At 38.6% G+C, this 26,580-nt stretch overlaps 1 protein-coding gene across 14 annotated transcripts in view; it reads right to left on the bottom strand.

The window, feature by feature from the left end:
• The window catches only part of RUFY3 (RUN and FYVE domain containing 3), a 95,012-nt gene that overhangs the window by 15,374 nt on the left and 53,058 nt on the right, over positions 1-26,580 (bottom strand). For all 14 annotated transcript variants that reach the window (XR_008717181.1, XR_008717183.1, XR_008717182.1 and 11 more), the window contains exons 2-10: positions 19,472-19,645; positions 18,553-18,670; positions 17,624-17,725; positions 12,646-12,769; positions 11,553-11,614; positions 9,955-10,020; positions 7,955-8,024; positions 3,984-4,076; positions 2,225-2,308 (exon numbers count right to left, since the gene is read on the bottom strand). Coding sequence is in view for 11 of the 14 variants with exons in the window: in XM_055588743.1 (XP_055444718.1) it covers positions 2,225-2,308; positions 3,984-4,076; positions 7,955-8,024; positions 9,955-10,020; positions 11,553-11,614; positions 12,646-12,769; positions 17,624-17,725; positions 18,553-18,670; positions 19,472-19,645 (893 nt within the window). In the remaining 3 variants the exon portion in view is untranslated. The remainder of the gene's footprint in view (positions 1-2,224; positions 2,309-3,983; positions 4,077-7,954; positions 8,025-9,954; positions 10,021-11,552; positions 11,615-12,645; positions 12,770-17,623; positions 17,726-18,552; positions 18,671-19,471; positions 19,646-26,580) is intronic.

Here is a 26,580-nt window from a genome sequence, read left to right as displayed (position 1 = left end):
GCCCCCAGAGGGAGACAAATTACTTATTCTCTCTTTCCTTAACTATGTACAAACTACAAAATTCTGCAGGAAAAGGCAGGCCTAAATTCTCAGGTCTGAAGTCTGGCAAAACAGATGTAAACCATCATTGAATACAGAGACATTAACACTAAGAATAAGAATAACCAGGATAATTATAGTAATATTTACTGAATAATTTACAAATCTGAAAAACATGGTAGGCCAAAGGTAGAGCTATCTAATATGCCTAAAATACACACATACTTGAGGCACATCATTAGATATTAAAACAAACAACTGTGTCATGTCCTGTTATAAAAATATGAAGTATTACAGTAGCCAGCACAAAATTAAGCATCTGGAATTCTCTTTAGTTTGAAGGTTGTTGACATTTTCAAGATCCCAAGGGACCAAAAAGATACTTTGGGTCCTCAAGGTAACATCTCAGTTACTAGGAACTGTCAATATGGCTGAGTTTTTTTCTATTTTATTTTATATTGGAGCATAGTGGATTAACAATGTGTTAGTTTCAGGTGTACAGCAAAGTGACTCAGTTATACATGTATATGGATCTATTCTTTTTCAAATTCTTTTTCCATTTTTACAGATTAAGCTGCATTTCCTGTGTTTTATAGTAGGTCCTTGTTGGTTATCTATTTCAAATATAGCAGCTAACTCAAACATAAAAATAGGCTGAACACAGAGCTCTGTATTAAATCACTGATATACTGCTTTTTGTATATATGCTCTAATTGAGAAAGGAGGTCAGTATGGCTGGATGAATAAAAAGAGACTTCATGAAACTAAGAGAAATGAATTCAATGTCCAATGACTATTAGAATGAAAACGCAGGTGATATACAGGTTCCTAAAAGTAAAACAGCAATTTGGACTTGACACTAAGTGGGATCTATTTCAGTGTCCTGAAAGGGAAACTGATGTAATACATTTGTGCTCATTTACTTCTATCATCTTGAAATTTTAAAAATATTACATGAAAAAGATGCATGTATGTTTATATAAAGTTCTCAGCATAAAACAAAGTCAAATAAACCTTGGCTATTATTATTACAATAAACAAATATAGTGGCTAACTGAACTTTTATATTCACTTAACATGAGGCCTGCTTTTGTTTCAACCTTATTACTGCTGTGTTATTTGGATGATCACAGATACAAAGACCTGAGGTTCTTCTGCATCCACGCTGTGCCCAGGGCACATCTAGAACCTTGCCTACTTGCTTGGTTTCTTTCTCTGTTAACAAAACATTTATCATAATGTGGTATGGCAAAGTGGAAAATTTTTTGTACCCTTTTTTCATTTGCTCCTTAACTGAGGCACTCCACTGTACGGAGCGACCATGACAGAAGGCAACTCAAACCGTATCTTTAAACACTGACATACATTATTTCTAGGACCTTCTTTATGGAAAGTATTTTGAGACTGAATCTACAAACATATAGAAGGAAAATGATAATTATTTCAAGGATGTTAAAATAACATTGCTAAAGTAACATTAGCAAGAATACTGGAGTGGGTTGCCATTTCCTTCTCCAGGGGATCTTCCCAACCCAGGGATCAAACTCATGTCTCCTGCATTGGCAGGTGGATTCTTTACCACTGAGCCACCTGGGAAGACACAGGTTTATTATTATACTAATATTTGGATAAAATCAATTGCAGAAGTATTTCAGCCCTTACTATACATTCTTATATATGTATATAAATTAATTTCTATGAATATCTCAAGACTAATACTGATGTCATATTTTTCTATTTATGTATAAAAACAGGAATAAATTCAGAAATAACAACTAAAAGTAAAAGAGGACAAGTCTATGCTGATGACTCTTAGTAAGGAGAAGAGGAGCTGACCTATCCGAGGAGACATGTCTTTGTAGGGGTGAGGACTGAGGCAGTAAGAGAGATCATACAGTTTAAAAAGTAGGTTCTATATACCTAGTGTTTTTGCAACACAAACTATAAAAGCAAAAATAAATTAAAAATGAAGATTGGCAAAATTCCATTGGTTGTTGAGAATACTCAGAACAAGGACTGAGGAAACACTATAGGGAATATGGGTTAAAAGAATGAGAAAAAAATTCACAGGATCCATAAAATTTGTTAGACTACTACTGATATTCCCTTGATCTATGATATAAAACCCCTAAATGGGGTATTTTAACATGTTGCTGAACCATGAGGACATAAAAGCACAGTTTACCAGTCGCAGTTGTGTCTCTTCCTTTAAGTGCTTCCTGGCTTCACTCAGTGCTTGCCCTTCTGAAGTCCGGTCTGGCTTAGGACCCTTGAAAAGATAAGTAAAATAGTACACATCTGAGGATTTAGAGAATCCAACAGTTATTGGACGCTAACACTGCTATTCAGTAAGGAAAATGATCACATCAAAGCATATATGACAATGAACGAAGACAATAAAGAAACTGCAGAGGTTCTATAAATATTCTAAGCTGAACTGGGAATTTTTTGTCATTTTCTTTCAAGTCCTTGCAGCTTACCAAACCAAGTGGTAGAAGTCTCAAAATATCAGCCTCTAAGAAACAAAATAGCAGTCACTGTAAACTATAAATTGGGCCAAAGTTTCAAACAGTTATACAGTCCTCCTCCAAAAGATCTCACATCTGGTATCTCCACCCATACAGCGAGATAAGAGTGAAAGATGAAGGAAAGTGAAAGTCGCTCAGTCGTGTCTGACTCTATGCGACTCCATGGAACTCTCCAGGCCAGAATACCGGAGTGGGTAGCAGTTCCCTTCTCCAGGGGATCTTCCCAACCCAGGGATCGAACTCAGGTATCCTGCATTGCAGGCAGATTCTTTACCAGCTGAGCCATCAGGGAAATGAACAGTTCACCAGAAAACTCTGAGCAGTCACAGTTGTTTTGTTTTGTTTTACAAAATCCATGCATTAAAGTCAAACTTTCCCTGGTGGCTCAGTAGGTAAAGTATCTGCCTATAATGTGGGTAGACATGGGTTAATCCCTGGGTCAGGAAGATCCTCTGGAGAAGGAAATGGCAACCCACTCCAGTACTCTTGCCTGGAAAATCCCATGGACAGAAGAGCCTGGCAGGCTACAGTCCATAGTGTCTCAAAGAGTTGGACACGACTGAGTGACTTCACTTTCTTTTTATTCATGTTGGTCCCCACTCAGAGCCTAGGTACTTACTCTTCAAGAGCAATTTAAAAAACTGGATTTCTGGATTCCTAGGTCACAGTTGGTTAGAAACATGAGGCTAAGGAGTAGGGAGACATTTCCAAAAAGAGTAATGCTAACAGCAGTAAGAAATAAAAGATGCCAGTGAAATAAAAGGCAGAAAAAAAAAAAAAGGAATCTGGGAATATTTTAAGTATAGGTTCTAGAAGCTCTATCAGTTTCAATAGCCCCCTTGAGCAGCACCATTATAACATAGTATAGAATCGCCAATGTTGATAACTATGATCTTCAGTCACCATAAAGGGCTACATGGAGTAAATTATATCCTCTACTTAAGAAGGCTTAGAATTGTGCAATACATAAAAGGTTTGCAAAATATGTTGAAACATATATAAAAGGGACTGAGTTATCTAAAAAATTCATTTATATGGGAACTCTTTCCCAGTGATAGCAGAGATATACTTATAAAACAGTACCATAATTTCTAAAAATAGTACAAATCATTATATAAAAATGTATATAATGTATATAAAATGCAATAGTGTATATAAAAAAAGACACTGAATTAGACTGCTTCTTGAAGTCTCAAAACAGATGTACATGGTGGTGAAGCCAAGGAATGTCAATAGGAGAGGGGCATCAACCTCCCATAACCTTCATCATTCAAGCAATTTTGCACCCAGTCTCAGGGAAAGCAGTGCGCTTAACATACTTAACATATGCAAAGGCTCACTGCTTCCAAGCAGCCCTCTGGAGGGTGCCACCCACCCACCCCCACCCCCACTGTTAACACAGTGACATGCTCTCACCTTCCGATTAGATTCCAATATGTAGGAGCTTTCCTCTTTAACTCGTTCCATTTCTTCTTGCAAGGTGATAATTCTGTTGTTTGCAACTGCAAGCTGTTGATAAAATTTTGAAAATAATCTTTCTTTTATTAAACACAGACTAAGATAATTCATAATCTGCAAGGACATGATTTTCACGCTTAGGTATTCTAGAAGGAAAGAAAACTATCTATAACTCCACAAAAACTTAGGAGAGCTATCTTGAAAGACAAATATCTCTTATTACTGCTTTTTGTGTAAAAACTTTTTTTTTCCAGTAACAGAATGTTAAGTTATGATCATTTACCTCAAGGGTGTCCCCATGGATAACTCATAATTATATTTAGCTACGAAACCTAAAATGTTCTAAAATGTTTGAGAGGTCACCTCATGCTTTGGGACCCATCTTACACACCCTCATTAAAACCTGTTTTTAGGGACTTTTCTGGTGGTCCAGTGGTGTTAAGGCTCTCTTCCCTTTCAATGCAGGGGCGGGCTGGTTTGATCCATGGTCAGGGAACTAAGAGCCCAAATGCCCTGTGGCATGGCCAAAAAAAAAAAAAAAAAAAGACAAAAAGACCAAAGTTCTCACTCGAAAAGATGCCTTTAAACATCGAAGAGATTTTTCTGTTTCTTTTCAGTGCCTAAAGGCAAGGTAATGTTATTGGCAGTGTGTCTTTAGGGGACATGTTTATAACCCTGTCCCAAGGGAGGGAAGAATGCGGTGGAAACACTCTCCTTCTCTGTATGTGTGGAGATTAGCTCCTGAGAGAACGGCGAGGGGCCTGAAGGAGGCTGGGAAAGGCGCTGAGCAGCTCCTCTCAGCCACGCTGGTCTCCCTTTTTGTCGTCTCTGCTTGGCTCCTGTTCTACTGTGTAAGTACAGCAGCCAGGCTCTGGTGAGCTTTCTAGAGGTGGGTCTGACAGCCCATTTCTCTCAGAAGTGACTCTGGGCAAGCAGGTTGGCGCTCTTGATCCAAGCGCACCTCAGATGGCTTCTTCCAAGGTCTCATCATCAAAGAAACATTAGGAATGACGACTCCAGACCCAAGCGGACTCTCTAAGTCAGCTTTACCAACACAAAGTGGATATTTATTTATCCTCATCTGCTCAGTTCTTTTCATCTTGTCCTGTGCGCTGAGTCGCTTCAGTCGTGTCCGACTTTTTGCGACCTTATGGACTGTAACCTGCCAGGCTCCCCTGTCCATGGGATTTTCAAGGTAAGAACACTGGAGTGGGTTGCCGTTTCCTCCTCCAGGGGATCTTCCCAACCCAGAGAACGAACCGTGTCTCTTGTGTCTCCTGCATTGGCAGGCAGGTTCTTCACCACTAGCGCCACCTTTGTTCTACTAGCTCAGATTTCAGGAGGGAAGAGAGGTCTTTCTAGGTTTAGTTTTTTTTTTTTTTTAAACTGGTCCCTTTAAATCCAAAATAGATGGAAATGAGAGAGGGAAGACCGTATTAGCCTTATCTGTTATTTATAAAGTCCACACACAGTACTTGCCCATGATTAATATTGCTGGTAAAATAAACTTAGGCCAAGAAGACAAGTCCTGTGACTTAGGAAATAAAATTAATGATTTTATTTACTGAGTGCATATGATGGATGTGTCAGGCACTGATCTAGATAAGTGTTAGTCGCTCAGTCATGTCCGACTTTGCAACCCCATGGACTGAGCCCGTCAGGCTTCTCTAAGCCGCCAGGGAAGCCCCAAGAATACTGGAGTGGGTGGCCATTCCCTTCTCTTGGGGACCTTCCTGACCCAGGGATCAAACCTAGGTCTTCCTACATTGCAGGCAGATCCTTTACCAGCTGAGCCACCAGGGAAGCCCACTATCCAGGCCCTTATGTATTAACATCATTTAATGCACACAAAAAGTTTATTATCATTCTTGGCCCCATTTTGCAGATAAGTAAACCAAACAACAGAAGCTTAAGTAACTGGCCCCAGATCAGAGAGCTACCAAGCACCAGATCAGGGACAGAAACCCAAAGAGCCTAGCTGTGGAGAGCATGCTTAACTGCTATCCCACATCACCCCAATATACCAGCAGTAGAACCACAGTAGAAAATTTCTGTGCAGAATGTTTCGAAAGCCTTGTGGGATAACATTCTAAGGATCGTATCCATAAATTAAAAGTTTTAATATAATTTAAGAATCTACGTCCAAACATAAGGTCCACAGAACTGAGCAATAAGGGAGGTGTTTTAAAGTCATAACAGTGAAAACGTAGTTCTGAAAAAAATCTGATTAGATGGCATTTCTTAACTAGTGCTTTAACTTGCTTTTCTGTTTTTACTTTAGTTATTTATTTATTGGCCATGCCGCACAGCATGTGGAATCTCAGTTTCCCAACCAGGGATTGAGCCCATACACCCTGCAGTGGAAACTAGGGAGTCTTAACCACTGGACCACTAGGGAAGTCCCTAACTTGTTTTTTTAAGACCAAATTATTTTTTGAAGTATAGATGATTTACAACATTAGTTTCAGGTGGATAACATGGTGATTCAATATTTTTATAGGTTATACTTTTGTATATACAATAGATTATATACTTTTATATATTATAACCTTAAAATTATAAAATATTGGCTAGATTCCCTCTGAAAGTGAAAATTAGTCACACAGTTGTGTCCGACTATTTGTGACCCCATGGACTGTAGCCATCCAGGCTCCTCTGTCCACAGAATTCTCCAGGCCAGAATACTGGAGTGGGTTGCCATTTCCTTCTCCAGGGGATCTTCCTGACCCAGGAATCAAAACCGGGCCTCCTGCATTGCAGGCTGATTCTTTACCAACTGAGCCACTAGGGAAGCCATATTCCCTTTACTATATAATATATCCTTGTAGTTTATTTATTTTATACATAATAGTTGTACCTCTTAATTTTTTCTACCCCTATCTTGCCCCCTTCTCACTGTTTACCACTAGCAAGTTCTCTATTATCTCTGAGTCTGTTTCTGTTTTGTTTTATATTCATTTTTTTATTCATGTTTTAGATTCTACATTCCACATTTAGATAACAGACAGTATTTGTCTTTCTCATTCTTATTTTACTAAGCATAATAGCCTCCAGGTCCATCTATGTTGTGGTATTTAACCAACTTTATTTCACTATAGGATAGTTATAATTTGAAAAAGAGAAGATAAAGTCTTTGTCATCTGAAAAATTTTATTTAAGGTTTCTCATAGAAACATTTAATGCTACTGAAGAAAAAAATATATTGTTGGTAAGCTAGGGAAAAAATATTAATCAGAAGTAAAGTATGACATTATATTTTAATTCTTATTTTAGGGACTTTCCTAAAAGTTTTCACATGCATATTCTTATCTGATCTTCAGGGTAATTGTAAGGCTAAAAGGGGAAAGACTCTACTTTGCCAGAGAAGGAACTGGGTCTCTTGAAGGTCAAGTGACTTACTTGCTCAGGAGCACATGACATGTTAAAGCATGACATGTAAAGCAGGAATTACAGGTCTTCTGACCAGTGTTCTTTAGGTTATATACCTCATCACTCTATCACCCCAAGGAGAAAATAAAACCTGTAAAGGGGGGAACTTGCCAATCCAGCACACATAAATCAATGCCTGGCAGATGTTGAGTCTTTGTCTAGCTCTGGGACATACATAGTATCCAAAATGTTCAATGAATAAATAAATGATAAACACATTATCTTACTAAACATTAACTCTAGGCTAGACCAGACAAAACATTCACACAAGAAAGCAAAATATTTGATCAAACCAGGTTCTAACCCTACATAGTCCAACTGGATAACTGAGATACTTGAGATAAGCCAGCTGGCCACTCTTGGTCAGAACAAGGAGTACTAGGGTAGATATTATCTGAAAAATCAAGTCCTATATTTCTAAGGCTTCAGAGAAACTATTTTCCACTAACGCATTTTACTAAATTCTATTAAGGCAATCGAACAATTTCTAGAACACTTACCTCCTCTGTCAGTTTAGTGTTGGATTTTTCTAATGCATCCACTTTTGCCTGAAGGTTGTTTACAGTAGCACTATGAAGAGAAGAAAAAAATTAACAGTCTCTTTTGAGATGCAGAACAATATCCTACACTTTCTTTTAAAACACCCATAATACTTATCATTCATTGTTTACTGTCTACAATTCTCAACAGGCTTACAGGCTCTAAGACACTTACAAGGTGATGGGTGTCTTACCTGCTACATTCTTGGCACTAAAATTTGTGTGGTTTTTTTTTTCTCTTGGAAGAAAAGTACTGTTTACTCAGATCTTGTTCATGTTAATCATCCAGCCAAAGTATTTGGCCCCTGAGAGGTTACTTCTCTGTCAGTGAGTCAATTAGGGCTTATTCTCAGTCTATAAATACCTCATCCCCCAGATCAAAATGAACACACCCAAAGGCTTTTTGCGGGGTTCATTGAGCATGTGGGATCTCAGTTCACCAACCACGGATTGAACCCTCGACCCTTGCAGTGGAAGCACAGAGTCTTAACCACTGGACGGCCAGGGAAATTCCTTAACAAGCATTTGTTGATGAAATTAAAAAGTTCATGCACTACACTGTACTTCAAGGTTTATTTATTTAATAATAATAGTAGGCTACACGAATTATGATGTGCTTGTCACATCATTCCCTCACTTTCAGAGGGAATATGATGTGCTTGTCACATCACAAAATGCTTTTACTTGCACTATTTCATTTACTCCTTTCAACAACCCCATGTGCTAAGCATCTCCAACTATACATAAAGAAACAGAAGCACTGAAAAAATAAATAATACTATTATATTTATAATTCAGGGGCTTCCTTGGTAGCTCAGCTGGTAAAGAATCTGCCTGCACTGCAGGAAACCTGGTTCTATTCCTAGGTCAGGAGGAGAGAAGGGATAGGCTACCCACTCCAGTATTCTTGGGCTTCCCTGGTGGTTCAGATGGTAAAGAATCCACCTGCAACGCTGGAGACCTGGGTTTGATCCATGGGTTGGGAAGATCCCTGGAGGAGGGAGCGGCAACCCACTCCAGTATTCTTGCCTGGAGAACCGCCACGGACAGAGGAGCCTGATGGGCTACAGTCCTTGAGGTCACAAAGAGCTGGACACGACTGAGTGACTACGCATAGCCCAGCACATTCACTGTCAACTGTAACCGTATCTTTGCTAACATCTCCACAGGTCACTATTAGTTCATTATTAGTACTTGGTCCCCAGAAAAAATGTACTTAAATTGTTTTTGAGCTTTCTAGATGGAACCAAGACTGTAATTTATACTCATACTGGTGTAATCACATTTTAGGTCTTACTTAAATTAAAATGATTATCTTTCACAAGAGAACTATAAATAAGATAATTAAATGGATATATTCATTTTTATGAATTATTCAACAGTTTTTTAGACCATCAATGTACTTGAGAATACCAATAAATTTTGGACAGCTCTCCTCAGGAGAGGAGAGATTATTTTATGTTCTGGTCATGAAAAATACTTAGTGAGTACTTGGTAAATTAATGGCAGTGATGGTGAAAAGAGGGTAAATTAATACTATTGATCCACTATATGAAAAATATAAGGGGCCAATGAGAAATCATTAATCTAAAGGTACTACAGCGGTGAGTGCTTCACCTAAGACACGGTCCTGAAATACATGACTGGCTCTACTGAACCAAGACCTCCAATTTCAAGTGTCTATGGCACAAATTTAAGAGTTCTTCACTGAGTATGTTTACATAATCACTAAAACTCTAATTATATATTAATTTTATATTACCTTTCATTAAAGCCCACCAAAACAGGTAAATGCCACATATCCAGTGCCTAGGCTCAGAGCTGTGCTAGCAGGAATCCTATATATATATTTGTTGAGTATTGTCTGAATTTATCCTAACTGCTCATCATCAGTTTATCCTTCCCTTCCCTTCCTCCACACCAAAATCCCCAGAAAGTAATAGTATTTATTCATTCTTTACTTCAGGTGTCTGTTGAGTTCTTCTACATAGTTCTTCTGATCCAGAATTGCAGTAATCTGGCCATCTCTGAAGGGAAAAAAGATAAAAAATAGAGAAAAAGTAAATAACATTAGAAATACTAAGATGTCCCACCTCCAATATTTTCATAAAACAGGAAGGAAATTATGGCTGAGACACACTGAACCAGAAGACAGACCTGATTAGAACTTCCTCGACACAAGAGACCTGGAGGTTTAAAACTGTGAAGACCTTCCCAGCATATTCATAAAGCCCTTCTTATGGCTTACACACCTTAATAACTTAGGTTACAGGTATAATGTATAATCTATTAGAGGCATTTAAAGAAAAAAAATTATCTTCTTGCAATTCAAAGATTTTTTTTTCTGCTTTGCTGCTGCTGCTGCTAAGTCGCTTCAGTCGTGTCCGACTCTGTGCAACCTGCTAGTATTATTTATAAGAACAATTTTCCATTTGTCATAGGAATTGAATTAAGCTTATTTGGGTAAAATAATAACTGTTCTCAAAGGCAATATATTTGCCTTTAAGTGCTATTTGGTTTCACAATGAATGGTTTAAAGGGCTTTCACAAAGATCAAATGTTTACTATTACATGAGAAAATCAAGTGTGGAAAAAGGAGGTTCACTTCTGGGAACAGCTAATCTAGAACAGACAAAAGTTAGACAGACTTTTCAACTGAAAGAAAACTTCAAGGCCACATACCTCTAGGACTACTTAAATGACAAGCAATATAATTTAGTTCAATGCCTAAGGTTAAACACTTCAGGCTAATTATGCTTTCACCTGCCACATTTATGGAGAAGACAATGGCACCCCACTCCAGTACTCTTGCCAGGAAAATCCCATGGACGGAGGAGCCTGGTGGGCTGCAGTCCATGGGGTCACAAAGAGTCGGACATGACTAAGCGACTTCACTTTCACTTTTCACTTTCATGCACTGGAGAAGGAAATGGCAACCCACTTCAGTGTTCTTGCCTGGAGAATCCCAGGGACGGGGGAGCCTGGTGGGCTGCCATTTATGGGGTCGCACAGAGTCGGACACGACTGAAGTGACCTAGCAGCAGCAGCAGCCACATTTATAATGGGTAAAGGGTAAGCTTGTGACTGCTAATTTGCAAGGTACTGTATGAATATTTTAAAAGCTTTCAATTTTAAAATCATTTTAGAGTTACAGAAGTTTAGTGCTGAGTTCCCATATACTCAGCTCCCCGTAATGTTGACATTTTACATAATCCCATGATGCACATGTCAGAGGGCAAATTTAAGCAAACTGAGAATGCAGTTCTTCTGGTCAAGAAGACCATGTTTTCAAACACTACTTTTGAGAGATGGAGCATTAGATTCCCTTTATAAAACTTTTTATTTTATTTGCCCCTCAAGCACATACCAGGAAAATCCACTGAACTAAAACCCCTTTTAGGGTTTAGCAGGCACAATAGATATTTTTTTATAAGACTCTATTAGAGATATATCATCAGAAATAATTTCAGCAAATCTCTTAAAGCAGTACAGTTGTAAACTTTAAACACTATCAAACAACATTGAAGAAAAAAAGAAAACAAATTTTCTTTGCACGTACCCTTCACTACCTTTACTGCTGTTCCCATCCTTGAGATACATTGAAAAATCTATAACTCCAACCTACAGAGAGAATTTTCAGAATTTAATATAAAATTAGATACTTTTACCAAGCCATAACATATGAATTTGTGCAAACTCTGGGAGATAGGGAAAGACAGGGGAGCCTGGCACAATGTAGTCCATGGGGTTGCAAAGAGTCGGACACAACGTAGCAACTGAACAACAACAAACAAAATGTCTCTTTCTAGGCGCTTAAAAACAGTATTATAGTCATGATAATTACTAGGAAATTTTAATAAAAAACTTAATGCTTTATTATAATCAAGAATTGACAAGGGTTGTAAGACTCAAGATTAAGTCAGTAGGATATGATGAAGAAAGTCAACAGAACACTTAACATAAACTTAAGGTTTTGTTTGGCTTCTCTGGTGGCTCAGTCAGTAAAGAGCCTGCCGGCAATGCAGGAGACCTGGGTTCGATCCCTGGGTCGGGAAGATCCCCTAGAGAAGGAAATGGCAGCCCACTCCAGTATTCTTGCCTGGAGAATCCCATGGACAGAGGAGCCTGCTGGGCTACAGTCACTAAGTGGTGTCCGACTGTTTTGTGACCCCATGAACTGTAACCCACCAGTTACAGTTACAGTTCCTGACCTGGGCATCGAACCCGAGTCTCCTGCTTGGCAAGCAGGTTCTTTACCACTGAGCCACCTGGGAAGCCCAAATTTAAGGTTAACTGAATATTAAATAAATTAATTAATTAAGGTTTAACATTTTTTTCTCTTTTTCTTTTTTCAAATATTCTACTATTAAATTCCTGTGTATATATTTTGGTCTATACGTGTGTGTGTGTATGTTTGCCACTGAACCACGTAGCTATATATATATATATTTAATATTTTTAATGGGAATCACTGTTAAGACAAGAATTTGAAAAATATTCATTATGTATAATTTTTTATATTCACATCAAAATTAAAGAAAATTCTATTTATGACTCAGAATTTCTGCTAATTTGGTTGGTATAATCTGATGAATCCAAATTCTGAGATAACTCAGACTGATACACTAGGCCACCGAGTATATCTCTCATACCTGAGAGTCCAAATCTTCTCCCTTCATACAGAAATTGGCATCAATGACATTCAGGCCCACCAACAGACCAGCAATTATAGCTCCTTCTTCTTCCATCATGAGGGCATTGGGTTCATAGAATTCACTGCAAGAGAAATCCATGGAATGCTCTATGTAATAAAACCTCAAGAATCCAGTGATGTAATCATGAGACAAGAAGTAAAGCATTTGTCTTGTGGTTAAATATGGTCACCTATGATATTACTTGGATACTTCATTTTAGATAACAGGTACATGAACAGACTCTAGAAAATAGACTAGCAGAAAGAAAAGTGATCAGAACCGTGTTTTCACTGAAGTGAGTATTCATGCTTTCCCACATATTTATATTTGCAGTGCACCAGGGGATAATTTTTCAATCTTTCATGCATCTAAAAAAATTGTTAAGTTTGTTTTTAAAAACTACCTTTTTATTTGATCTGCTTTAGTTTTTATTTTACTAAATATGCATATTTTAATTTCTATTTTATATTGAAGTATAGTTGATTTACAATATCATGTTATTCAGATATACAACAAAGTGATTTAGTAATACATATACATATATCCATTCTTTTTCAGATTCTTTTCCCATATAGGTGATTAGAAAGTATTGAGTAGAGTTCCCTGTGCTATACATCAGGTCCATGTTATCTATTTTATATGTAATAGTGTGTACATGTCAATCCTAAACTTCTAATTATCCCTCCCCCCTCGATCTGCTTTATTTTAAATTCTATTTAAGTACCACATTCCTTTAACATAGTGAATAAACATTTAAAAAATGTAACTGTCAAATTAGTTACATTCTTTCGCTTTAGGCTAATTAGCAGAAGTTGCCTAACAAGCATGTATAATAGGTTGAGGATGATTTAAAATGCTTGTTATCTTTTATTTAATAAAATCAGTTTTCATTACCAAAAAAAAAACAAAAAAAACAGCACAAAAAGACGTACACAAGAAACCCTGTAATTCTACCCACCAATGACCTGTTAAGACCTTGATATATAATGTTTCAGATCATTTATGGAGACATATACTAAAGGTCCATCTAATCTAGTCAAGGCTATGGTTTTTCCAGTGGTCATGTATGGATGTGAGAGTTGGACTGTGAAGAAAGCTGAGCGTCGAAGAATTGATGCTTATGAACTGTGGTGTTGGAGAAGACTCTTGAGAGTCCCTTGGACTGCAAGGAGATCCAAGCAGTCCATCCTAAAGGAGATCAGTCCTGGGTGTTCTTTGGAAGGAATGATGCTGAAGCTGAAACTCCAATACTTTGGCCACCTCATGTGAAGAGTTGATTCATTGGAAAAGATCCTGATGGTGGGAGGGATTGGGGGCAGGAGGAGAAGGGGACGACAGAGGATGAGATGGCTGGATGGCATCACCGACTCGATGGACATGAGTTTGAGTGAACTCTGGGAGTTGGTGATGGACAGGGAGGCCTGGTGTGCTGCGATTCATGGGGTTGCAAAGAGTCAGGCACGACTGAGCAACTGAACTGAAGGGAACTGATACTTATTTTTGAGGGATACTAAAAGGGCTGCTGCTGCTGCTGCTAAGTGTCTTCAGTCGTGTCCGACTCTGTGCGACCCAATAGATGGCAGCCCCCCAGGCTTCCCCGTCCCTGGGATTCTCCAGGCAAGAACACTGGAGTGGGTTGCCATTTCCTTCTTCAATGCATGAAAGTGAAAAGTCAAAGTGAAGTCACTCAGTCATGTCCGACTCTTAGTGACCCCATGGACTGCAGCCTACCAGGCTCCTCCGCCCATGGGATTTTCCAGGCAAGAGTACTGGAGTGGGTTGCCAGTGCCTTCTCCGACGAAAAGGGCATTATACCATTAAATCATTGTGAATTTCTTTTTGTCTTAACAATACTGTGAGTATCTTTATATTTCAATAGATAATTTTCTGCAGTTTCATTTATACTGGTTTTATACCATTCCACTGTATGACTGTAGTATAAGTATGTTCAGCCAAAACTCCCTTTTCCTTAGCCAACTCTCTAATCAACAGTTAGGCTAGTTTTGGCCTATTCCCACAACTAATTCCACAGACCAGGCATAATGTGCTGAAAATGACTTTGAAATAAAAAAGTAAAAGAGAAGCAAAGTACTTGAATGATTCTGAATGGATAAAAATCCTAGAAGACCCCTGAATAATTAAATATTCTTTCATGATGTACCCAAATTATCATTACATACAGATGAAATGACTTGAAATATTCATTTCAACCAATTTGATATCATAACTGAAACATCACTGCAATCTACTTGTTTTCAACAAAGTCACTTGGGACTGACTGTTCATGGTCAACCTCAATGATTGGTAATAATACATCTCATTGATGTGAGTTTCTCTTTTCTTTTTGATTCTCTATTAAAAATATTAACAAATGGTAGAACACTTCAAAAGCAGCACATGGATAATCTGCAAATTACCATCTCTCTTGATAACTGCACACATATTAATAGCCTGTGAAGAAAACTAAGAATTGGAATGAACAAGGTTCTTTAACACTTTATTCTCTCCCCAAAACCATACAGTACACATTTTCCTTTGTCTGGCTTCCCTTGTGCTTTATATGTGAGGTTTGTATATATTGTTGTATGCAATGGTAGTTCATTTGCTTCCAGTGCTGGACAGTATTCCATGGTAGGAATAAACTACAGTGGATCCATTTTATTTGCTCTTTCAGTTGTACAGTCGACAGTACTTTTATGAACACTACTGTACATGGTTTTTGGTACATATACACATGCATTTCTCTTAAGACATACCCTGGGTGTGAAAGTGCTGAGTCAAAGTGATTGAAAATGTTCTGTCTAGTTCATAAGACTGAACCCATTTAACTCTGGTGCTCTGTGGGTAAAGATCAAATTCTTTGGACCTCACTTTGAATTAATAATTTTGATTCAAATAATTTTGATTGAAGACAGTCCCCTGTATCCTCCCTGGTAGCTCAGTCAGTGAAGAATCTGCCTGCAGTGCACGAGACCTGGGTTCGATGCCTGGGTTGGGAAGATCCTCTGGAGAAGGAAATGGCAACCCATTCCAGCCTGGAAAATCCCATGGTCAGAGGAGCCAGGCAGGCTGCAGTCCATGGGGTCACAAAGAGGCGGGCAAGACTGAGGGACTAATACTTTCTCACTTTCTTTCTACTCCCCTGTAGCTACTTACAGCTCGAACACTAGACCCTACGCCTCATCATAGCTTGACCCTTGGAAAGTTGAGCCTTCTCTTTGTAGAAATAAATAAGCTTTCCCGAATGGTTCTTGTTTCTCTTTCTCCTGATTTGCTTAATTTTCTTAGGCAAGAAAACAGCAATCAGTAGCATATGCAGCTGCAGCAACATTAAAACAATGCTCCATATTAGGCTCTGTAGTGCAATCTTGTAGTTTCTTGTAGAAACTAGACTTTTGGAAAATTCAATCATGTCTTCAAATTCTGTTACTTGTTCTTATACTATTTCTCAGAGGCAATATGCTGTATTTGTATTTCTTTCAGTAACTATTAAAGTCTTATAAGGTACATAAAGACAAGTACACAAATCATACAATACGGCAGACTGTGTTTTCATAAAGAGAACATACCCATGTAACCACCATCGTATTAAAAAACAGTATGATTATCAGAACCTCCAAAACCACGTTATGCTCCCTTCTACTCCTGATTTAGTACCCTCACCCCACCAATGGTAGCTCTTTCCTGACTTCTTCTACCATGAAAGGTAAGGTGTATATGTTTCTGAACTTTATATAAATGGAATAATACACAGAGTATTTTCCAAGTATTTTCCATGTCTGGTTTCCAACAAAACCAGATTAATCCATATGGCTGTGTGTAGCTGCTATATGGTATTTCACTGTATGAGTACACCATAATTTATTTACCCATTCTATTGTGAATAGACACTCGGGGTCTATTATAAATATTTGGGGCTGGTACAAACATTCTAATAGATATAAACATTCTTGTTCATAGAAGTGGGATACTTGGTCACAAGAAATGCCTATGATCAGCTCTTATAGAGGATGGCAGTATTTTTAAGTTTCTATATTAATTAACTCACCAGCAGAGTTACTACACATCTTCTCCAACACTTGGCATTATCTATCTTTTTCAGTTTTGCCATTCTAGTGGTTGTGTGAGGTTATCACACTCTTGTTTTAACTCATATGTACAAATGGCTAGTGAAGTTAGGGATCTTCTCGTGTGTTTACTGGTCATTTCAATTTCTTCTTTTGTGAAATGCTTGTTCAAGTCCTTTACCATTTTTATATTTGTTCATTTGCCTTTTTCTTTTTGGATTGAAGGACTGAGTTCTTTATATACCCTAAATATGCATCATTGTTGAATATATGTATTACATATCACAAATATCTCCTTTAGAGTAATGAGCTGCCTTTCACTCTTAATCTAAAGACTGTCTTTTGATAAACAGAAGTTCTTCATTTTAAGGTAACTAATTTATTCTTTTTTTTTTTCCTTTATAGGTAGAACTTTTTGTGTCCTGTTTGAGAAATTTTGGTGTACTTTATGTGTCTTCTAAAAGTTTTATTGTTTTCTCTTTTCCATCTGTACCTATGATCCAGCTTGAAACTATTTTGTGTGCTGCATTGGAATTTAATGTTACATGTCAACTTCTTGTCTTACACAGCCTGGGTATATGTGAGGGTGTCAAAGCCTTTCCTGTTTTTCTGAAGGTGTTAAGTTTTGACCTGTCCTGCAAGGACCATACCTATGCCACAGCGACAGTGTGAGCACACTTAATAGAAAAGCATCTAATCTTAAGCATGTGTGTGTGTTTGATGTGGGAGAAGGCATTAGCTGAACTATGTAAAACTGTCATGAATCAACTGCTTCTGATCCACAAAAGTGATAAATTTATATGATTCAACCTAATATGATACAGAACATACTGAGAAAAGGAGAAAGTTCAACAAGAAGATCTTCATACCTGAGAAGTTCCTTCTTATTGATCAAAGCTTTCATGTATTCTGAAAGTTTCTTTTGCATTAGTGCCAGACGAAGCCAGGCTCTTCCTCTGCCTACAGGTGTTCTACGAAAACACAGAAACCGAAAAACCAGTAGAAGCAGCGGCGGAGGCCACAGTGGGACAGGCTCATTCATTCCTGCTAATGACCCCTCAGCACAGTGTGTGTACGAGGCGCTCCTCACACACCGCCCCCCTGTCACCACACTCCTATGTGAGGAGCTCTGTGAGGGCTGGTGGGGGCCAGGGGTGTGCTGGGACAAATGCTCTTGCGAGGAATTCATTACTGAATGAGTCTACAATTTGAAGACCTCTGGGAGGCCAAACTGAAAATGTCCCATCAGATTTGTTTTGATAAATCCTAAGTTTAGTATGAATCATGTAAGTACCCAAATAACAGTAACGAGGACACAGGCCATTCAGACCTCTAACTGATTAAAATTAGGCCAATCTAGTTTGGGAAGGTAATCACCTACTCTTTTTCAAATTTCAAGGCAGGTTATGGATATCAGTCAGTTCCTGCAGTTCACTTGACAACTGTTTTAATTGCGGTTCTCAAACTCCAGAAGACAAGTCTAACATGCCACCTCCCTAGATCTAGTTTTTTGAGACTCACTAGCTGATATCCACAGGTGCTTTGAAAAAAATAAGAGAATGTTTGGTATTTTAACATGAAGACAACCTCTCTTAGGTCAATAATAATTATCCCTCACACTTCTCAATATTCTACATTACCAGGGCCCTCCTAACAATGTCTATTCATAACAACATTATGCATTTTGGATTGTTATAAAATACATTATTATGGTCATCATTGTCTTCAGTCTCACTCCTAAAGGAAGTAGTTGAGAAGAATGTTTTCCCTGACACATAGAATTCAACCTTAAACTTACTTAAGTCCTGGAAGATCTTTAACACTTGCTGTTATCTCTGCAGCTTCTGGAACAAGCTTTTCTACCAGTTCTAGAGGCCCCCAGAAGGATTTATTTTGTCCAAGAAAAGTTTTCTTAGCTAAGGTGATAAAAACAAAGCAGTAGTTTAATATTTTTTACATAAACATACTCTTAACACACACATACAAACATACCCTACTAGCTATTCAGTGTGCTTTTCAGGGAATTAATCCCAGATTATCATACAGTCTTAAAACTATTCATGCTTTCAGAATTGATAACATTTCATAAAAATAAAGTATTCCCTACTTCCCAAGACTCAGTTCTTCCTCTTTCAGGAGGAATTTATGGCCCACCTGTATATGAGCAATAAAATATTTTAATAATATTGTGCTTTAAGCTGTGTGGTATTAGTGAAGAGAACAGTCCAGTGGAAAAGAATATGTAACTCAAGAGCAGGTTATCAAAGATTGGGGAGGAAAAGAAGCAAAGGTGAATAACACCAGGTCCTGCCCTTGAAAGCTTATGGCTAAGTGGGAAGAGCATGGAAGCAAGAGTCAGGACATCAGAGTTCTAGCACTTGCTTTGCCCCTACTTGCTGTGGGATTTTGAGCAAATCATGCCCCACTCTAGAGCTGTATCCACCAGTGAAGCACAATTGTCATCTTGAACTCGATACTTGTAACAGTGCTTCCAGCTCTAGCTTTTCAGGATCCATATTTTTTAAGCCTTATACCGTCAAACATATTTCTGTACGCACATGTACCGACATTCTGTACCCACATGTCGAATCCCAGTGGATTAATATGAATTCAAGAGGCTTCTTATTCTTTGGCTCCATAAGGAAAGCTTCTCTTCTTGGACACGTATTGCCAGGACACAGGTGCATGCGCATTCTCACTTTGAGGCCACGGCCTACCTTTCAAGCCATGTTTCAGGCAGTGCTCCATCACCACAAAGAACTGCTGCAGAGGTGCGTAGTCGGAATCCAGAGTTCTCCCCAGGTTCAGAGCAGATTCGATCAAGCCCTTGATACTCAGCTTGGCCATGTTCATCAGGTTCATGCGTTCGTTAGCCATGAGATAATTAGGATCTGCAAACCCAGGGGGGAGAGCATGGAGCCTGGTTACTGGAAATAGCATATTTAAAAATTCAGTCTAATTTCACTACGTTGACATCTGCATTGATGGTGCAAAAGTCACAGTGGGTAAGACTACTGGTGTCTTGGCAAGAATCAAGGCAGTGACACCAAATTATAGTAATAGTTGCTGTGTTCTTCTCCACCATGAACTTGCTATTTAAAAAAAAAAAAAGAGAGATGCCAATCTTCCTTGGGAATATTCTTGGCAGAACACTAAAAGGTGTATTTATTTTATGAAAATTTAAACCTTGAGTACAGTCTTTTAATATTCTTACCAACGCCTTTGCCACTACCCTGACTTAGGCTGGTCATAACTCAGTACTGCACAGCGCCCACACAGGCCACTTCTACCCTGGCCCCGCCCCACCCATTCTCTACAGCGTGTGAAGCTCAAAAAAAATAAAGCCACTGTAGAAAAAAAGGATAAAATGCTTAAACTTTGTTCCTAACATGTTATTTGCATTATTAATATTTATACTAGGTAGAATTATTATTTAAACTGAGCATTCTTAAATGAACAATTAACATTATCAGTATAATGCAGTCTTAGAACTTCACCAACTGCGAAATTATTTTTAAGACTTAACATAGACTTAACGTGGCTCTCATCAACCAATTACACCATCTGGGGAAAGGGAAGAAATACCACATTTTACCTGACAAAAGTCTGAATCATCTTTGTTCCACAGGTGCGTACCCTGTGTCTGGTCCTGTGGGTTCTTACAATGAAGACCTCAGTACCTCCTCATTGCACATTAGGAGACAGGTACACCAAGAGCACCAATTGATAGAGCAGAGAAATGAGGCTCAGAGAATAAAGGAGCTGACCCAGGCACAGCCAGTACAAATGACAGAGTCAGAGTCTACACTCTGTCTCTCTGACTTCAAACCACGTGCTCCTGACAACTATCATCCACTTACAAACGCATCGGCGACTCCAAATGATGTGCATCCTTCCCTCCTGCTGACCATTCTTTTACAGTTATCTTATTTAATTCTTGTGACTCCATCATTTAAGTGCTATTCCCCTTTCCAGGTGCTAAAGCCGGCCTGTAATGGTTTAGAGATCCAAGGCCAAACACTTCCTAAGGGGCAGAATATAGACCTGGATGTATTATAGCATGAAATGCTCTTTAATGCTCTTACCACTATGACATCTGCATCCTCCCAAACACCAAATATGTTAAATTTCCATACAAATTGGAAAAGACCTAGAGAACTATGAAATGTTTTACCTTTTTTGGAGGACTAAAAGTAATACTAATAAAAGCCCATGCTCCCATAATAGAAACAAAGCAGAGATTATTTTATTCAAATTGTTCCAAGTAATTTTCTTCACACAATGTTTTCATTTATATCTGCTTTCATGGTTAAATGGAACAGAATCAACTGGCCAAATTCTAAGCTCACTTTCTTCTCCATTAAGTTTAAGAACTTGAGGTTTATACAAATTTTGGTTTGTTGTACTGTTCTCCGAGGTAATTTCTTTAGAGGATAGTTTATTAGGAAGGTCAGAACTTCTATGTTGCCATTAATTCTTGCACACCAATAGGACCATGGCTCAAATCTGGTTTCTCTGTTTACTACAGGTCAAACTTGTCAAGAATGGAACAATCTCCCAAGGGACAATGAAATACACAAAAAAACTATCCCTGAAAAAAAGCCATGAAGAACTTTATCAGATATTAATTTCCAACACTATGACTAGCATTTATGTGCACTGTACTGTATCCGACCTTCCACAATCCCTGGGAGAAAGGAATAGGGCAGGGGTGTGTGGGCTTGCATGGACGTTTGTGGAGAGCTGCTGGATTCCCCACTTAATGCAGGAAAACATGGCTGGAGTTGGATTAACTAGTGGTCCATAAGGTACCACTCTCTTGGCCTCAGGTCTGTAGACCATTGTCAGGAGGCATTTAACAGGAGGCATCCTGTGTGCTGTTTTGGATCTGTCATGAACCCTCTGTTCCTTATTAATTCCTGAATATTGAGGAATTAAGAGGGGTGGCAAACCGCTCCCAGGGCTGAGGAATGCATGCATTTCCTTTCTTAGTTTTTCCATATGGTGATAAGTAACTATTTACGACCCTCTTCCTTTTTATGAACCATACAGTAAAAGTGATTATTCACAACCCTCTCTCTTTGATGATATGGATTGCCTTGATAATTTGTAAGTCTGGACTTCTGATCTTTATCTTTGCTGAAAATAGCTACCTTGTAAGACAGTATATATACCCACGCTATGTTGAATAAAACACCTTTGCTCCATCAGAGCTTGGGTCTCAGTGTCTTTCTTTCTTCTCTCTCCCTCCAGCTAGTTCTCTGGAGCGTAGAAACCCATTGTGCTCACTCTCCTACCCGGGCTTCCAAGACCCTCTTGAGAAGGCGCACTGTGCTTTCACCGCCTCGAGAGGGCGCCCGGTGTCTTCGTGAGCGATGCAAGCCCTGTGTCAAGGACTTTATTGGTTTTCCGCGTAAACCAGGGAATATCAGCCTCTCTCTTTTACTTTTTTATGGTCGACTCCGGACCACCAGGTTCCCGTCCATTAGAGGGCCTCAACAGACCATTAATTCAGGGCCCTAACAACAAAATTAGGGTTTAGGATAAGACGGTTGGTTGTGGTTGTTTTGTGAGGTAGTAACAAGGAACACCGGAGAAGGCAATGGCACCCCACTCCAGTACTCTTGCCTGGAAAATCCCATGGATGGAGGAGCCTGGTGGGCTGCAGTCCATGGGGTCGCGAAGAGTCGGGCACGACTGAGCGACTTCACTTTCACTTTTCACTTTCCTGCATTGGAGAAGGAAATGGCAACCCACTCCAGTATTCTTGCCTGGAGAATCCCAGAGACAGGGGAGCCTGGTGGGCTGCCGTCTATGGGGTCGCCCAGAGTCGGACACGACTGAAGCGACTTAGCAGCAACAACAAAATTAAACAATGCTGCTAGTCAACGTACACAACCTAACTCCAACCTAGTGACAACCAGTCACGTGGGGAGAGCTGGATTTGGAACAAGTACAAAACCCCAGGCTTTGAGGCATTTTTCCAGAAGTGGCGGTACCAGCTCTTCTACATTGCCTCATCCCGTTGTAATCAGTAGCAGGAATGTTTAAGACAACTGGTTATAGTGTCTAGGATGCATAAACTACAGAAAGAAATTAAATTCCTAATAACGCAGTTTGCATAGGGAAATTAAATTCCTAATACTTTAGACTCCGGTTAGTATGGTGCTATAACCTGCTTGAATTAACATGTGTCAAACATAAACAGCCCTCCCATTCTTTAGGAAATATTACTCTCAACCTTGGCACTACTACTATTTTGGGCCAGATAACTCCTTCTTGTGTGGGGCTGTTCTGTGAATTAAATTTAGTCGTAATGGATGCCTTTGCCCTATAGATGTCAGTAGCACCCTCTAGGCATGGCAACCCCAAATATCTCCAGATACGGCCAAGAGTCTGCCGAAGGACATCTTCTCCCTGTGGAGAATTATTATTCTGAACAAATGAAAGCAAGCCAAACAAAAATCAGGGTAATTTGACAACTAGACCTAAGAGCTCAAAAGAATTTATTGCTCATTATTATTTAATACAAAAGTCAAATGATTATTTCATGCTTTATTATCAACATTTTTGTGTTAGCAGTATATAAGAGTATGGTCATTACAATTACATTTGTTTCCTGGTTGGTTTAACTACTGAAAATAATTAGTACTTATAAATTTTCTCCATTTTATAACTCTGGCTACTAACGATGAATATTACATCATTAGCTTGATTTGTCATAAGAAATGCTCTAGTCAGTTTGTTACTTGTCTTGAATTGTACTCAAGTATAAAATGATTTTGTGTAACTAATGTATGCCGTTAAAAAGGGCTGCAATGACTGGAAGCGAGTATGGAGGGACTTATGAAGGGGAGGTAAAGTTCTGCTTGATACGGTGTTAGTTTGGTGAACCTGGTGAGTATGTGAAAAACCACTGAGCTGCAGCCATCACAAAGAATGAAATAACGCCATCTGCAGCAACATGGGTGGACCTGGAGATTATCATACCAAGTGAAGTCACAGAAAGACAAATGTCATATGATATCACCTCTGTGTAGAATCAAAAAAAAAAAAATGATACCAATGAATTTATCTACAAAACAGAAACAGACTCACACACTTAGAGAAAAAATGTCTGGTTTACCATGGAGGAGGAGTTGGGCAGAGGGATAGTTTGGGACTGACATATACACATTGCTCTATTTAAAACAAACAACTAGGAACCTCCAATGGTTGGTACTTCACCTTCCAAAGTCGGGGGTGTAGATTTCATCCCCGGTTGGGAGCTAAGATCCCACATCCATCACAGAAAAAAACCAAGAACATAAAACAGAAGCAATATTGTGACAAATTCAATAAAGACTTTAAAAAAATAGTCCACATCAAAATGTGCTTTAAAAAATAAAATAGATAGCCAACAGGGACCTAAAACATTAACTAATTAAAAAAAAAAAAGAAATGTGGAAGTAGATGTAAGATTCTAGCTGTCCTCTCTGAGGCCAGACATTAAACAAATTTCCCCAAATATAACACATGACACCTTCTTGCAACATTTTGGGGGAAGAAATACAGTTTTCATGAAAAGTAAGTTATCTATGTTAACATGTAAAGGGTTAGTTATTAAATGAATGAATATTTTTTAAAAATTGATTGAGCTGAATACTTATAATGTGATCTTTTCTATTTTAGGCTTATAACTATTAAAGGTTTTTAAAAGTTCTGTTTTTATTGTATAGACCAAAAATTATTTTTAAATGCATAACTTTCACAATGTTGTTAGTCATACTTTTTCTATGAGAAAAAATAATTAAAATTTTAATTTTTCACAATGCTAACATTCAACACAATTTCTCCAAAACTGAACTTTTGTTTATTCATTCATCTGTTCAATAAATATTGAGCATCTACTGGGTGTTAGACACTGTATTTAATGCTGGGAACCCAGTGATAAAAGACCTAGTCCTCAATACTGAAGTGCTTACTATTCATCAAACTTGGGTAAATAGATGCCTAAACAACAAAACTGGGCAGCTTACAGAGAATGCTTGAAATTTCGGAATAAACATTAAACATCTTCAACAATGATTAACTTTATTACAGGACAACTAAAATGTCTTCATGTTAAGCCATATACACCCATTTTATGGAATCGAATGTAAATTTTATATATATTTAAAGCTAAGATAGTGAAAGTGAGAGTTGATCAGTTGTGTCCAACTCTTTGCGACCCCATGGACTGTAACCCACCAGGCTGTCCATGGAATTCTCCAGGCAAGAATACTGGAGTGGGTAGTCATTCCCTTGTCCAGGGGGTTGGTGGCTCAGATTGGTAAAGACAGTAGATATGATATTAATGTAGGATTTCAGGCAAGTTCTAAGTCCAATACAATTTCCTCGGCCATTGGATGTATTCTTCAGAAAAGTTTAATATCTATTACCCATGCCTATTACATAACATTGTACTGAGGTTGGCAGACCAATGCAATTAGAGAAGACAAAGAAACATATAACCTGTAAAACCATGGATCATGTATTATTGCTCTCAAACAATCTAATGTTACACCCAGAAAATCAAACTAAAATTTTTACAGAAACATAATAATTCACAGAGGTACCAGAGCACAAAATTAATATATAGAAACCACTAGATGCCACTAGAAACCACTACAGGATGAGACTTTTAAGTTGAGTCTTAAAGGATAAAGAGAAATAAGGCAAGGAAGGGTTAGGAGGAGAGCTATGAAAGGAGCAGAAATGAAGTACAGCTAGGGTGAAGGCACAGAAATATGAAAGAACAGAGCATGTGGAAGAAAACAAAATTGAAGAAAATGCAGTAAGTTTATGATACTTATAAGTAAGACCTGTGAGATGAGACAAGGGAAATAGGTAAGGGAGAGATGCTAAGGGCTTTGTTCAAGGAACATGGATTTTACCTTAAAGCCAGCAGATTTTGGTGTGAGGTGTAATGTCACAGATTTGAATTTTAGAGAAGCTGTTCTAGCAGCCTTGTAGAAGATGGATCAGCAGGGACTAAGAACTCAGAGCTCAAGAGCAAGTAAGGTTTACTGCAAAAGCTGAGGAGAGAAATTATGATCAGGGTTGGAACTAGAGCAGTGGGTGCTGTGTGGAGAAGAGGGAGTTGGCTTTGAGAGACTTCTAGAGGTAGAATGTCTGAATTTCACGACTTGATGACCATGTGGATTGAAAGAAGAAAGAGAAAGAATGGAATGTAACTTCTGCGTTTCTAGTTTTGGTAATTATCTGGTTGTTTCTAGATTTGGATGGTGGTATAAACAGTCTTGATGGGAAACACAGCAGGAGCAGTGGACTACAGAAACCCTGTAGAAACGACTGCAGTTATAATAAACTACATTGGTTTTCAAATCAAAGTCCTTTTAAGAGCACTTGGGTCTTGGCTACACTTCTTTAAGGCTGCTAATTTCCGTAAGAGGAAGTTTTCATAAATTTTACAGTCATGTGGCTCATCGAGTCAATAGCAGTGACAAAAATGGACCCAAAGTCACATCGCTAAGTGACATTTAGTCACACTATTCTGCAAACCAATCATCTCTCCAAGATCCTATTTTACCTCCTTATAGTGCAATGATGGGTTTCCCAGGTGGCTCAGCCGGTAAAGAATCCACCTGCAGTGTGGGAGACCTGTGTTTGATTGCTGGGTTGGAAAGATACCCTGGAGAAGGGAACGGCTACCCACTCCAGTATTCTGGTCTGGAGAATTCCATGGACTGTATAGTCCATAGGGTCACAGAGTCAGACATGACTGAGTGACCTTCACTTTCACAATGCAAAGATGAATGCGCATATGGAGAAATACTGAAATGTT

The sequence above is a fragment of the Bubalus kerabau genome, chromosome 7 (assembly GCF_029407905.1).
Source record: "Bubalus kerabau isolate K-KA32 ecotype Philippines breed swamp buffalo chromosome 7, PCC_UOA_SB_1v2, whole genome shotgun sequence".
Lineage (NCBI taxonomy): Eukaryota > Metazoa > Chordata > Mammalia > Artiodactyla > Bovidae > Bubalus > Bubalus kerabau.
The sequence above is the reverse complement of the archived record's forward strand: the minus strand, read 5'-3'. Positions and strand labels throughout refer to the sequence as shown.